The sequence below is a fragment of the Staurois parvus genome, unplaced genomic scaffold (assembly GCF_062004578.1).
Source record: "Staurois parvus isolate SC_StPar_1 unplaced genomic scaffold, SC_StPar_1.0 ptg000597l, whole genome shotgun sequence".
In the NCBI taxonomy this organism is placed as follows: domain Eukaryota; kingdom Metazoa; phylum Chordata; class Amphibia; order Anura; family Ranidae; genus Staurois; species Staurois parvus.
Genome location: NW_028318393.1, coordinates 80697 through 97019, shown reverse-complemented (window position 1 = coordinate 97019; position 16323 = coordinate 80697). Strand labels below are relative to the sequence as shown.

At 41.1% G+C, this 16323-nt stretch overlaps 1 protein-coding gene across 1 annotated transcript in view; it reads right to left on the bottom strand.

Moving 5' to 3' along the window:
- Positions 1-1670: 1670 nt before the first annotated feature.
- The window catches only part of LOC149449871 (myosin-9), an 88074-nt gene continuing 73421 nt past the window's right edge, over positions 1671-16323 (bottom strand). Inside the window, exons 34-38 of the mRNA XM_089692607.1 lie at positions 14495-14618; positions 13499-13707; positions 12264-12372; positions 12014-12186; positions 1671-2614 (exon numbers count right to left, since the gene is read on the bottom strand). Of these exons, the coding sequence (XP_089548733.1) occupies positions 2497-2614; positions 12014-12186; positions 12264-12372; positions 13499-13707; positions 14495-14618 (733 nt within the window). The 3' untranslated portion in view covers positions 1671-2496. The remainder of the gene's footprint in view (positions 2615-12013; positions 12187-12263; positions 12373-13498; positions 13708-14494; positions 14619-16323) is intronic.

Genomic DNA, 16323 nt, shown 5'->3' with positions numbered 1-16323 from the left:
ATAATATTGGACATAAATTGTTCATATGGTGTTTCTGGAGGGCAGATGGATACGATCCTGACGTTCCAGATCCAACTCAATAGAATGGAAAAAATAGTGCGGTTATGCGCTAACCACAAATACATACAATATGGGCATTGTGGGCATTGTATGTAAATCCTCAGCAACAGGACATCATGGTCTGGTCGGCAGCATGAGCAGCATCTGGTCACATAAGGACATCAGGGTCTGGTCAATAGCGTGAGCCGTATCTGTCACCATAGCAGGCATTCAGGGATGGTGGTGCACATCTTTTTAGGGGTCCTCTCAGACTCACCCGTAGGTCCAACGTTGTCCAGAATCCAATGGTTCCTTATCCCAGATCACCACCTTGCAAAGCTCATTATAAACGAGCCAGGAGGCAAGAAGGTATCAATGGTGAAATACATTTATTCAAAGTAAAATAAGCAAACATAAGGAAGGAACTCACATCAGCATAAGATACATCCAGGTCTCATGGGTTCCCTGGTGGCTAGTGGTTCCATCAGCATAAAAGACACTCTTCCAGGTCTAATTTAAATGTCCCTGGTGGCTAGTGGTTCCATCAACAGAAAATATATAAATTAGACCTGGATGAGTGTCTTTTATGCTGATGGAACCACTAGCCACCAGGGAACCCATGAGACCTGGATGTATCTTCTTATGCTGATGTGAGTTCCTTCCTTCTGTTTGCTTATTTTACTTTGAATAAATGTATTTCACCATTGATACTTTCTTGCCTCCTGGCTCGTTTATAATGAGCTTTGCAAGGTGGTGATCTGGGATAAGGAACCATTGGATGCTGGGACAACGTTGGACCTACGGGTGAGTCTGAGAGGACCCCTAAAAAAGGTGTGCACCACCATCCCTGAATGCCCGCTATGGTGACCAGATACGGCTCACACTGCTGACCAGACCCTGATGTCCTTATGTGACCAGATGCTGCTCATGCTGCTGACCAGACCATGATGTCCTGTTGCTGAGGATTTACATACAATGCCCATATTGTATGCATTTGTGGTAAGCGCATAACCGCACTATTTTTTCCATTCTATTGAGTTGGATCTGGAACGTCAGGACAGTAGATGGAGTCCCTGGTCAAAGAAAAGGGTCTGGACTGATTGTGTTTTATTAGGATGGCACAGAAGATAGCAGGCAAAGCTCTGCAACACAGAGCCTGTTAAAAGTGCAGGCTCAGCACAACTGAGACAAGTTTCCTGCCCACCTGCTCCAAAGGCAGTGTAACTAGATTTTAAACCATTAAGCTGGATAAGGCTAGGTTCACATATGCGGGTGGTGCTGCTGCGGATCCGCACGGAAATCCGTGCAGCCACAACATGGAATGCGGATCTGCACTGGAAAACACAACTGTACTGGGAACCAAGGTTCCTGTGAAGGCTGCAGTTTCAGAAGTGCAGGGACTTCTTCCTTGAGGGTCACGGGAGTCCATTGAAATGAATAGGCTCTCGTGCACACGCAAAACACAGCCACATATATATGAACCAGGGGTAAGTGCTATTGAGGAACACCCATGTTCTGCAGTGCAAAATAGAATATGCTAACAAACTGCTGTTATCACCAATATCTTTACAGTTCTAGTAGAATTATGGTATAGAGTACAAAAGAATCCGCAAAAAGAAACAATGTACAACTTTTGCAGCACTGATCATAGTTTATTATATAAAGCAACGGCAACATTTTCCTGGTTTATGAGCTCTTGATTCTGAACATGACCAGGCAGCAGTAAAAAGGCACTTATAATACACAGGATGAACCATTAGAATAAAGCTCTTCTGAAATGAGCACCCTAATAGGCAGTGATACAAAAAAATGTATTTCAAAAACCACTTGACCAATACAGTTAGGTATGTGCAGATTAACAGTTCATATAGATGGTGCAGTACAGACAGTTCTCCAGTTACATATTTAAATCTTCTAGATATACAAGTATAAAAAATACTTGTAAAAATGTGATCCATATTTATGATCAATACATTTGGTCCTTAACTAAATTCTTCCCAAACAGCCAGTGGGTTCTGCACTCTGGATACTAATCTTAAAAGATAGCAAGAATAAAAGCATCCAGTCAGAATGTGGCAATAAGCAAAACTGTAGAAGGCAGCAAGAGATTCAAAGACTGAAATTCAGAACAGTCAAGATCAAAAAGTGATACAGTGCTTAAAGTCTACAAATCCATTCTGGCTGTCACAATAGAAAGTGCACAGACATATTGCCTAAGATTGTGAAACCGCTGTAACCACAAGCCATGATCGTACATATGATAATTACAAATCTGATGAAGTTATGGCTTAGACATCTTAAGGAAGACATTGTTTCTTTGAGTTTAATTAAGGCCCCATTAACAAGTTTCCCCAATGACAAAAGAGAAAAACTCCCTCTTAACAGGCATTAATTCTAAATGACTGAGCAATTCTCCTGGATAACATAAGGGCAAGATGAAATGCACTGGTGAAATTCTTAGTCAGTAGATTTTGTATCTCCAGAATCTGCCTTCCCATCCAGATCTTCATCGGAAGCTTCATCAACACCTTTCCTTCCAACTCGTCTTGTAACAAACGGTACATCGACACCACGTCTGTGCCAGAAGATTAAAAAAAAAACAAAAACATGAATATAGAAACAAACCCCCTCCAACACATTACCAAAAACACTTCAATGTCCAGTCATTCTGCCCTGCTGCCACGTCCCCCCCCCCCCCTTCCTTTCCTCAGTGTATTATCAACACCATTCAGATACCAAATAAGGCCTCTGAATGTAAGGGCTTCTTTACAAGTATCCTTTGAAGAGTGAGCTACCTTGAATTGCTCTTCAGAGGGCACGATAGACAGGTGCTATTCTGCCACAACTTATACAGGTTAAGGCTTAAAAACTGGCTTTAACCCCATTCAATTGAATGGGTTGCATCTGGCATATTTAAACCCATATCCACTGCCTTTGAGGCTCAAGAGGGAGTGGACAACATGCGGCTGAGCAACCGCATGTGTAGATAGCACATGCTTGGACTTCTTTATCTGCAGGACATGTTTTGTCAGCTGTATGACAGACATTTTGTGTTACAATGTTTGTCATAACTATTATTCGCTTATTAACCTATAGTTTACCATAATTACCCCAAATAACTTCTCCCTATAAAATTTACCCCAAATAACTTCTCCCTATAAATTTACCCCAAATAACTTCTCCCTATAATCACTTTTTTGCTTTATTCTTGAAATGATTACTTTCCTGTTTTTTTTCCCCCCATTTTATTAACCAAAACAACTTAAATTTATATATCACCTTGCAATGCTTTGTACAAACAATGCTTTAAAAAGAAGACAGGTATACTATTTTATCTACACTGAACACAAACTGGTCAAAAAAAAAAAACCCACCAAAAAAAAAAAAACAAAAAAAAAAAACTGCTTTGTTACTTTTTTTGTTCAATTTGTTTTTGTCATATAAAAGATGCCATTTTCTAAACCGGCCTACTTTTAATCCAAGAATGGCTATTTTACAGCGAAAAGACAAAAGCTTCCAATAATAAAAAATGTGTGACAATCATTGGAGGCAAAAACTAAGGGAAGCACTGCTCAGTTTTTTTTCCCCTCCCCTTAAGAAAACTTAAAAAGGACAACTGTGCTTATTTGCCAAATGTATCATCTCTGCTGCCTATCCAAAAAGGGTGCATTATAGAAAAGTTTAGGTCAACCGGCTCTTTTCCGGTGCTAAAAGTTATGATTATCGAAGTTAATCAAAATTAATTTTACAGCACAGGCAAAGTATTCATTAGACCTTTGGATGTTCCCGAGCAATAAATGAGAAGGGTGAGCAACAACATGGCAAACAGAACTGACAACAGACATCAGAAAATGAATCCACTTCAGATTACTGCTGCAAGGACCTTGCAGCCAAAAGCTGCATCTGCAGAATATTTTCATTGCTCTAAAGGATGAATAGAGAACCAAGTAACAGCCTTGCACAGCTGAAATACAGAGCCCTGGTGCTGAAATGCCCATGAAACTCCTACTGGACTGGTGGAACAGGTGTGTAGAAGCTCGAGGAGATTTGTCCATTAGAGTGCAAGTTCTAGCAAATCATTTCATATCCATTCTGCAATGGTGGACTAGGAAGCCGGGTGTCCCTTGCAAGGTCTTGAGTACAGGACAAATACTGATCCAGCTGATCTAAATTGTAACTCTGAGGTATACTAATGGCTCTGACTACATCCAGACAATGAAGAAAGATATCCTTTGAAAATTAGGAGCAGGGCAAAAGGATGGCACAACTACATCCTCACCAAGGTAGAAGACTGATATCACCTTAGAAGAAAGAACGGTTGCGTGCATAGGACAACCTGGTCTTTGTGGTCTGTGGTGGCATTTTTCTGCAAGGAGCTGTTCCTCATACACAGACACACGAACAGGGGAATACCCCCGATGGGTTTAAAGGGTGGTTTCTGCAGGGCAAAGCGAACCAAGCTAAATCTCTAAGGAAGCATAGGATGCTGCAATGCAAGATGCACTTTTAAGAAATGTTCTAACAAGGGAGACTGATGCCACAGGTCTTTGAAAAAGAATGGACAAGGCCGAGACCTGTCCTTTCAGGGTGCTTAAAGTGGAACTGCACTGCATCTGAGCACCACAAGCCAAGAACACAAATTTTTAATATTTAAAGCAAAGGCACACATTTATCCATGGTGGCATGCTTTATTTTGCCGAGTAATCACTTTGAAACACTCCTCTTACCATTTCTAGCTGTGGTAATTTTAAAGGGCAGATTCATGTAGTATGTCCTTCCCTGAATCCATCTGCCCTTAGCTCAGGCACGCAAGCTGGAGGGTGTGCTTAGCTGAGAAAAAAAAAAACCTTCCTCTGCCGCGATGTAGGATATAATTTGCCTAGGCCTGGAAACCAGGGAGTAACTTGGGAAATGTTAAAGTTCAAAATAAGCAAATATTATATGCTTGCCTATTTTCCAATGCTAGCAGCATAAAGAATAAAAATAGTCAACGTTGGTTGAGAAAATGGAAATGCCACTTTAAAGGCCAAGTTCTGGTCAAGACCTGATTGGTGGAAAACCAGAATGCGAGGCACAGGGTAATCTCCGGGATTTAAGTTTCCTCTGTTCACAAAAGGTAAAGGATTTCCATGTATAAGGAGATGGCTTTTCTAGGTTTTAGCAAGGAAGGAATAAGACTGAGACCCCTCTAATCTTTAGGACCTGGGCTTCAAAAGATGATGACTGAGAAGGGAAGGAATAGAGAACCCTGAAATGGCAGATCTGGCCTGGTGAGAAAAGGCCAGGAGTCAGCTGCTTAAAGTCTGAATATGTCTGGGACCCAATTCTTAAAGGCCAGTTTGGTGCAATGAGAATCACCATTTTCCTATCTTGCTTTGTTTAGGCCAGGGGTCTGCAACCTTTAAGACATAAAGAGCCACTTGGACCCGTTTCCGAGAGGGAAAAAAAGACTGGGAGCCGCAAAACCATTGCAACATTTAAAACAAATCCGACACTGCATATATTGCGAAAAGCGCTCTGGTCATGAAGGGGGTTTAAGGGCCCAGTAAGCAAAGGGTTAACCAGGGCCACAGTGTATCCTCATAATCACAATCATAGCCTTAGGTCAGTGGTGGGCAACCTTTTTTTTCAACTGAGCCAAATCTCGCCAAAACCACGATTGAAATTTATTTTGAGAGAAACATTTTTAAAACTGAAAATACATCCCCCATATAGTAATTCATCCCCCATAGTAATTCATCCCCCCATAGTAATTCATCCCCCCATATAGCAATTCATCCCCCATATAGTAATTCATCCCCCATATAGTAATTCATCCCCCCTATAGTAATTCATTCCCCATATAGTAATTCATCCCCCATATAGTAATTCATCCCCCCTATAGTAATTCATCCCCCATAGTAATTCATCCCCCATATAGTAATTCATCCCCCATAGTAATTCATCCCCCATAGTAATTCATCCCCCATAGTAATTCATCCCCCATATAGTAATTCATCCCCCATAGTAATTCATCCCCCATAGTAATTCATCCCCCATATAGTAATACATCCCCCATAGTAATACATCCCCCATATAGTAATTCATCCCCCATATAGTAATTCATCCCCCCTATAGTAATTCATCCCCCCTATAGTAATTCATCCCCCCTATAGTAATTCATCCCCCCTATAGTAATTCATCCCCCATATAGTAATTAATTCATCCCCCATAGTAATTCATCCCCCATATAGTAATTCATCCCCCATATAGTAATTCATCCCCCATATAGTAATTCATCCCCCATATAGTAATTCATCCCCCATATAGTAATTCATCCCCCATATAGTAATTCATCCCCCATATAGTAATTCATCCCCCATATAGTAATTCATCCCCCATATAGTAATTCATCCCCCATATAGTAATTCATCCCCCATATAGTAATTCATCCCCCATATAGTAATACATCCCCCATAGTAATTCATCCCCCATAGTAATTCATCCCCCATAGTAATTCATCCCCCATATAGTAATTAATTCATCCCCCATAGTAATTCATCCCCCATAGTAATTCATCCCCCATATAGTAATTCATCCCCCCTATAGTATTTCATCCCCCCTATAGTATTTCATCCCCCCTATAGTATTTCATCCCCCCTATAGTATTTCATCCCCCCTATAGTATTTCATCCCCCCTATAGTATTTCATCCCCCCTATAGTATTTCATCCCCCCTATAGTATTTCATCCCCCCTATAGTATTTCATCCCCCCTATAGTATTTCATCCCCCATATAGTAATACATCCCCCATATAGTAATACATCCCCCATATAGTAATACATCCCCCATATAGTAATTCATCCCCCATAGTAATTCATCCCCCATAGTAATTCATCCCCCCTATAGTAATTCATTCCCCATATTGTGTCAATTCACTTACCTTTGCTCCGCGCGTTCCTCTAGCTGTGTTCCCGCGCCGTTCTGGTCTTAAGGGCGGACTGTGAGAGGAGAGGAGTTCGTCACGCTGCCCCGCCTACATCCTGACAGCCAATGTTTGGAGGAGGGAGGGGAGCAGGCGCCCGGCACATAGAAGAGCTGCATTAAAAGAGCCGCGGCTTGCCGACCCTATTGCCTGTCACCTGGTGGGCAGTGTGCTCCGGAGCCGCAGGAAAGGTGAAAAAGAGCCGCATGCGGCTCCGGAGCCGCGGGTTGCCGACACCCGGTTTAGGCTAATCTATGCCTTCCCTTCAGTGAAAATTATGCCTCGTCTGCTCAGAGACCAGGAAATTTTCAAGGCACCCAAGGCTAGTGCTTTAGAATATGTCCTGGCTACGCAGAGAGGTAGTTTGTGATTGAATCTGGAGGCTAGGATAGCTACATCCTTAGCCCCCCTCCCATTTCTGACATGTCAGATTGAATATGTATGAAGGGCACATTACCCTTGATCCAGGCAGTGTCTACTGAAGTAGTTCACTTTCCACTCCTATGATGTGGACTGAAGAGACCATTGGACAGAGCATTTCCATCCATGAGATTCTGATTTACTTCCTTCAAGGCTGCAAGACTTGGTGCATCCTTGGAGGTTGATGTAAAACCACAGCCATGGGGTTGACTGACTGCACCGATTGTGTTTCCAAACGGAAGTGGGGATCCAGTTTTGCAGAGCCATCCAAACTGCTCTGAACTCCAGTATGTTGAAAAGGAGTTTGTATTCCACAGGCAACTATATTCCAAGGACCATGGGGGACTGGAACACTTCTACCCAGCCTGAATGATTTGCATCTGTCATCACCTTCCAGTGATAAAGACAGACTTCCTTATTGTTCGTACTGGATTGAGATCCACCAAGTTAGGGAATTTCTTGCTTCGCCAGACAGTAGCATGAGTAAGTCAAGAGAAGGAATAAGCTTGTTCTGGATTGAAAAGATGTTACGTTGGAGAGTTCAATTAAATTTAAGTATGGGAACTGAGAGAATTTTTTTCCTGAGAGGAAAACATTTGCTTGTGACATGTCCAGGATTAGATCAAGCATTCTAGCTTTAAAGACTAGCGCTGGTAGAGGATTACATGTGAAATCATGTAATCGTATTTCCACTTTTGCAGTCAAATTTGAGAAAACCCCACTGTTTGTTATGTGTTCCCATTCACACATCAGGCCTAAAAAAGGTTTAAATATTAAAGTGTTGACATGTTTTGCATCGAAAGTGGAAGTGATGCATTCTTTTGCTTCCACTTTGTGAGACACCTAGCTAACAGGTGGGAAGCCTCACTTTCACTATGTGCAGCTAGTAATATGGAGTCACGTCAGCGCTTACTGAGCTTCAAAGATTGCAAATTGTTGCTGCTCGCTTAGCTGGTGCCTGTGACTGAAGCTGCCAATTTGCGGTGTCGTGAAGTACAGTATCACAGGTTATGATGGCATATACAGTTTGAGAAGACAGTCTGATTAGCACAATGTGGTCTACTGACAAGACAAAGGACATTGCAGTCCCGTTTGCAGCAGTTATTTTCTTCTGGGTCACAATCCTGTGCAGAGCTCAATCCCAGTCTTCCAAAAGCATGTGTCCACAAAAACTGTGTAGAGGGAACTCCATAAGCAAAACATTCACAGGCGAGCTGCAATTGCCAAACCACTGGTGACCAATATTGATGCTCAGAAGAACAGTCGCGGAACACCCATAAATCAGACTATCAATAAGACAAATATGATCCGATTGAGCTTCACACTGTTCTCAACCAGACGCGTTTGTGTGTGGCAAGCACTGTCCCAAGCTTACGGCCAGAGCTGTCTTTTGCCAATGGTAAAGCATGATGGCAGCACAATCATGGTTTGGGCAGCCATATCTTTGTATTCTGCAGGCCCCATCTTCACCCTGAAAAGGTAGAGTCACTGGCAGCGACTATGTACAAAAATTTTGGGCAACCATTTGCACCCCATGGTGCAGACATGGTTTCCCTGAAGACAGCACAATTTACTATGATAATGCTCCGGATTCATACAGCTGGTGTTATCAAATCATGGTTTGATCAGCATGCATACAAAGTCTCGCACCTTCCCTGGGCACCACAGTTGCCAGACCTCAATATTATAGAGCCACCATGGTCAACAAGGTGCCAGCTCATTTTCCGCCTTTGGAGTCTCTGCGAGAACTGGAACGATTTTTGCATGAATAGCGGTATCAGATTCCATTATCCACCATCCAAGACTTACATTTGTCAATTCCCAGGAGAATTCAGGCAGTCTTGGATGCCAAAGGCGTTCCATCACCCTATTAGGTAACAATTTCATTTACCTGGCATTTCCAAATTTTTTCCCAACCTCTACCTTTTAGCTGTTTCATGAGAAGGCCGACTGCAAGTTTTTTTTGTTAGTTTTTTTTTTTTTTTTTAAATAAAAAAACACTTTAGAATGAGCCTGTCTTAGGTCAGTCCTCATTACTATAACAGATGGGGTTAATTATAGCAAACCGCTCCCAGCCCCCTCAAACTACCTAGGATTTATTACATGCTAGGAGTGTCCAAAATAGAGCATTAAAAAAAGGTCAGCTGCAATTTTAAAATTTTAATTTATGCTATGTGAACTGGTGCATGTAACAAAGTAGGCTTTATCCCGATTTGGCTGCAAAAGTGGAAATACACCAAGTCCAGAATAGGACAAATACCCTCTCTGGGCTTGGTACCATGAACCGGTTTAAATAAAATCCTTTAAACCAATCTTATGGGGATACTGGCACAACTACTGCCTGGGACAAGACATGGTCCATGGCATTTTGCAAATTTGACTGTCCTTGGCCAGTTTTTGGTTGACTCCAGGAGAGGTTGGGAACAGTCTGCTGTGCAAGTAAAACCTTTTCTCCTGTGACATCTGATGAACTGGTCAAGTGCCTCTCCAAAGAGGTCTTCTTTAAAATGGCATGCGGGGAACTTTCCACACCTTTAAGAGCATCTCAAGCGGTCCATATACAGAATCTTTGAAAGAAGAAACATTAATAGGTACAGTGAGATGCTGAAGACACAGCTGGCAGGATGCACCACAGAACAGACCACTTTGTGAATTCTTTTTCCAATTAATAGAATTTGGCAAAGATTTTGGGGGAGTGAAAAGCCTTTCTGGAGTAATACAACTGTCATAGATTGCACAATCTTTTCATGAATAGGGAATGATTTTGCAGGTCTCTTTACACCCAAAGAGGCACAGCTAACCAAGGATTTTGCAGATGGCAGCAGTGGAATTTCTCACATTAATAAGCATATTACCGCAAAATTGAAGAGGGAGCTTTACGCAATCTTTGAAAAACGCCAGTACTATCTTCTATGTCCTCTTCATTTCCCTTCTGTGTCTGCCTCATCTAGGGCAGCATTTTTTGGGATCAGACTCAAGTAGAGAAATGGGAGAAAACTATTCATTCTCTGGTAGCTTATGAGGACACACAGTTAAGAACCCTGTATGCACGGCTTCTCCTCCAACTTCATTCAGTGGCTGAGTGCAGTAAGGATATGAAACTCCCTTCAACAATCAGTGGAAAGTATAGATAATTGAAAAATCTTAGATGGGCATCCTAACAAACGCAGTATACAGGGATATGGGAAACGCTTTTGATATAAACATACCTACATTAGCTTGAATTGGATGGACTAGTGTCTTTCAAACTTACCAACTATAAGTATGGGAGTAGAAGTGTGGCGTTTTTGAGCCCTGGGCAAAGATGGTTGTATTAAAGCAGTCATTTGTCCCTGAATTTGTGCCAGATGCAGAATATTCTGCTTTTCTCAAATAGACTTTTTGTGGGCCTGAAACAGAGTTAATACTGAATCTAAAGGCCAGGGTTCGAGCCGGCTCCTGCACTGGTAGCACATTGCCACTCAAACTGAGTGTTGAGTGTGCTTTTGGCAGCATGACTGCAGTTTTGAGATGGCTCTCTTTCATCTAGTTTCCATTAGAGCTGTGTGGGGATATTCCCCTGTGGGGTACGCACCGAGTAGGGTATAGAATATAGGGTGAGTCTAGGAGAATGCAGCAACCTGGGTGTAGAACATTCTGTAGCGTCTCCTCGTAGCAAAAGGGTGGGAGGAAGTGCCAAATTATCTTTATAAATGGAATCTAGGTGGAAGTGGCAGTAAAATAGACAACCTATGGTGTGAGGTCACTAGGTCATCCACCTACAACAGCCACAAGCTACAACATCCACAAGCTGAGTGGTTGAGTTTTAACACTATACTTGGAAACTTTACACTGTAGTAAACACAACTGAAATATCACCCCAGTCTTTTACAGTCAGGGTTAGAATCAGAAGCATACAGGGTGACTGACTGATCTGTTCACGATGCTGAACTGTATATAAAGTCCAGGCTTTGCCCCGCTTGGTGGGCATACCCTTGAAGAGGTCTACAGAGACTGGGTTCCATAGGGATGGACTGCAACCCTGGGCCTGTGTATAGCACTCTGTGGCTGGCTACGTGCCTTGTACTAAGCGCAAAGGTGAGTGCCCATGCAGGTTTCAGGGCATAAAGCAATACCACAGGGCCCAGATACAGCTCCCAAGGTTTACTGAGGTTATGCCAATACAGATGCACTATTTCTACTGGTGGTATTTGATTTTTTTTTCCCCTCATCAACTTCACTGCCTTTTAAGACAAAGAAAAATAAACTTGTTAAGCCAAGAGTGATTTCTCCACAAATGAGAGGTCCATCACCTTGAAACACAAAAAAGGAGTGAAGTAGGGTTATAGACAAGGCACTCATTGGGCATACCATTAAAAGCTTGCCAGTGCCCAATCAACTACAGGTACAAGTCTTTAACCCAGGGTCTAAGTATACTTTGCCTGTTTCTAGTACTGCAGAAGATATCAGGTTGTTTCTAGTACTGCAGAAGATATCGGGTTATCATAACATCTCAAGACTGATACATCACTCTTGGTACATTGCAGTTATGCTTTTAAAGCTGGCTAAAGTTTGAAGAGCAAGTCTGTTGTAATTTAAGCAAGGACTTACCGAAGCTTGCTCTTAAGAGTGTTAACCTCCCGATTCATGGTTTCTGCTGTCTCTGTGGCATCCTCAAGTTCACGCTGCAGTTTGCGGCGCATTGCATTGGCACGCTGTGCTTCTTCTTCCGCCTCTTCCACCTGGCGCTTCAACTGTTTCATTCGAACATTGTTCTTCTCAGCCTGGTAAGCAAAATGCATATTTTAAATACTGTACAAGGATTAAACTGCTTACCACAGAATTAACATGAATTACTTACCTGATCTTTATATTGCTCTGCATTGCGCCTTTCATCCTCCACCTGCATTAAGACATCCTTTAGTTTTTTCTCTGTACGGCGCACTTGCTTACTTGCATTCTGTCTTTCCCTATAAAAAAATGGACACAGACATAGGATTCTTTACTAGGAAAGACATCGTATTCAACCTCAATGATAAAGCGTCATACAGCAATGTTTGTCAGTTATACAATTTGGTCCTCCCCTTCCCCATTTATCCCTGCAATTGCTACTGGCACCAGACTTTGCATTTGATCATCTGCCACGTTGGGCTACAGGGGAGGGGGAAATACACACACGCCAGTGTATTAGCGTGTTTAATAAGTGTGAATACTTTACACATTCACATTTATATATAGACTAGGGTTTCCAGCAAAGTGGCAGTTGGGACAAAATTGTTCCAATGCCAACCCCAGAAGAGGCTTGTTTACCCCTTTTGATAGCAATAAAGTTAAATTAAAAAAAAAAAGTAAATATAAATGTTTTTAAAAATGTTAAAAGCACACCTGTGCCCCTGTGCTCACATGCAAATGAGCAAGAAGATCCAGCATGCACATGTAAACTATTATTGCACCACACATCTGAGGAATCACTGTGAATGTTGGAGCAAAAAATTTTAACACCATAGCTCATGCTCATCTCTATACCAATACTGAACCTGTAAAGGCTTTTGAAGCGTTGCTTATGAATTTAAGGAATCAGTTTGTCGCCATTTCACAGGCGTGTGCAATTTAAAATCTTGACATGTTTGGCATTTATACGTCGCAATAAAAAACCTAATGTTTTTATAAAATACGATGAATCTGTGTATGTATTTATACCTGAACATTTCCAGGGCCTCTGCATAAAAAAAAAAAAATATATAATATTTTGGGGTTCTAAGCAATTCTCTAGCAAAAAAAAAAAAAAAATACAAAAAACTAATATGTGAAAAATGTCAAAACTGCCCCCGTACACAAGCCGCTACGGAGTGTTGGCTAGAGAGGGGCTTTATTCTGTAGGTCACCTGAAGTCAAATGAAAGCTACATCCAACTGAGATCACACTGTCGGGGGGACAATGCTGCATTATTTCAGAGCTGTTCCCATAAGTGGAAAAGTAATGGATTTACTGGCAGGATCAACAGGTAAGAAAACTGACTTAGTAATTTTTAATTCTGTCCATTGTTACACTTTAATACAAACAAATCCACGTTACCCACTTCCACATTATACATACTTAGTCTCCGTATCCAGCTGTTCCTCAAGTTGTGCTATCTTTGCCTCCAATGCAGTGATTGAAGATTTAAACTTAGATTTAACGGATCCCTCCAACTCCTGAAGCTTAGTTTTCAACTCTTTATTCTGGCGATCCATTTGCTGGCGAGCATTTTCGTTTTTCTGAGCATTGCTGCGCTCTGCATTCAGATCAGTGTTCAACTGGTCAATCTAAACAGAAAAAAAAAAAAAAAAGTTTATCCACTTGCCCTCCTGAGGAGCCAATCAGCGGGTCCCAGGTAATGACTGATGGCTGGGACCTGCTGATCTGCTCAGCGAATCACAGAACAGTTCCCACTGTTGATAAATACTGGAACTGTACACAGACAAAAACAAAAAAAAACAAAAAACCACAAGATAGTTTAGTAAAAGCAGCACAGTTCACACAGTAAAAATTGTTAGGCACATTTAACCATTTGATCGCCCCTAGATCTTTACCCCTTCTCAGCCAGTGTCATTAGTACAGTGACCATGTATGGTATTAGCACTGATCACTGTATCAATTAGTGCACCTCCCAGCCAACGTCAAATTGCCCGCCACACTATCACAATCCTACTAGAAGTTGCTGATTGCCACCCATTACTAGTATTAAAATAAATTCCAGTACATATCCCATAGTTTGTAGACTAATTTTCACACAAACCAAATATACACTTCTTTGGAATTTTTTTTTTTTTTTTTAACAACCATAAGACTTAATACAAACTAAAAAACCCAGTGGGGATCAAATACCACCAAAAGAAAGCTCTATTTTGTGTTTAAAAATTGTCAGTTAAAGTAGCACAGTGCCAATTAGCAAAAAAAATGGCCTGGTCATGAAGGGGGTAAAATCTTCCGGAGGGCAAGTGGTTAATGCAAAATTTTTTTATTTTTTTTTTTTAACTTTTGAGTACATTTTCCATAAAAGCTATACGACGTTAAAGAAGCAGTAAATATCCACAAAGAAATCCACTAAACCTGAAGTGTTGCTTTCCTCAATCTGTCATTGACAAGTTCTGTATTGCCCTGTTCTTCCTCCAGTTCTTCTTCAAGCTGTGAAATGCGCGATTCCAAACGTCTCTTTTCTTCTACAGCTAGAGCACTAGAATGAAAACATAAAAATACATCAATACAAGTAATAAACTGCTTTTTCCATACTGAGCTCCATGTGTTTTTTTATTGCATAGTTACATTGTGTAAAAGGTGTCCAGTTTGGACCAATGTTAAGTATGCATATTTCATACCCAAGTTACCGCTGTCAAAGCAGACAAACAATCACTGTAGTAGTTGGCATTACTAGGGTAATTGCTGTGGTCTTCTGGTTCCTGTGCCAAGTGGATGTCTTTTGGCAGAGAGAACGCAGAGCGTTTCTTACCCTGCCACCATTCACACTTTTTTCTTCCAATGAATACAAGTTCCCTGATTGGACAAGAGGGTGCTTCACCTTGTTCAGAGAATACCCTGGGTTAATAATCCGAACAGTGGGCATGCCTATTGAGCGACCCCATACGTTCACTATGAAGATGGTCAGCATACTGGCACAGGACTTGCAGGACCAAAGCAATCAGTGGAGTAGCGCAGGCCACTAATTTGCAGCTTCTACAGCAGTCCCTCAAGTAGAAGATATGCACACTTACATTGATCCAAGCTGGACCCATGTAACTAAGCAATAAAAACCATTCCTGAAGTTCAACTTTATACCAAGAGTAAAGAAAAATTATGCATTAGATGTAATGCATTGTTTTAGACCCTATTAAAAGTATTATTCATGGAGTAAGATGAATTGGAAAACATTACTTAAAATAAACAAAAATTTCTTTTTAACCAGTTTGTAAAATTAGTCAAAACCTATTGTCAATTAGGACAAATAAAAATTTGCCTTGATTCAATTTTATAAATTTCAATCTTTTTATTGAAAAGACCAAAAACGTACAAAAGATGAGACTTAAACATATGTAGCATTGGCACTGAACTGAAAGATTGAGGAAACTAACACTGCATACATATGTGGGACCAAGAAGTCCCTCTTGTGTAGAATTAGGGTACTTTTTTTTTTTTTTTTTTTAACATGCACCACTTGTTTTTTTGAGGCTTTACTCACAACTGAGAAGCATGGGAACATTTAATTTTTGGCATGCCACGTAGGACTACCTCACTTAAATAGGCTGCTCTATGTGCCAAAGTAGCTCCTCTGATATGCTGAATTTGTATCATCCGCAGGGCAGGTTTTTTTTTTTTTTATAAACTTTTAGCCCTGCTGTGGGTAAGCAGCAGGGCTCACTTGTCAGGTGAAAGTATTCAAGAAAACCTATCACCAAAAATCATCACATAGGGGACTTTGTCCCCTATGTGATGGGGGGGGGGGGGTAAAAAAAAAAAAAAAAAGCCCCCACATATATGCACATACAAAATGTAAAAGCATGCGCTGGGGTGCCTACGCATGAAAACATTTGTGATACACATTACATATTGCCACGCCTGCCAGAATGAAAGCGATAATTCTAGCACAAGACCTCCTCCATAACACTATACTGATGACCTATAAGGGGCTTTAAAAGGGTCACCTATAGAAAATATAGGGTGCTGAAGTTTGACGACATTTCACGGGTGCACCCAAAATTTAAGGTTTGACATGTTTGATATTTACTCGGTGCAACCTCATCTTTTATATTTTGCCAAAAAAAAAAAAAAAAAGTTAATTTTAGGCACAAAAAAGCAATAAATTACCCCAAGTATATTTTTACTGAAATTTAGCATTTCCTAGACCTTTGCGGTACTTTCATGCAACACGAACAATTTGAACTACC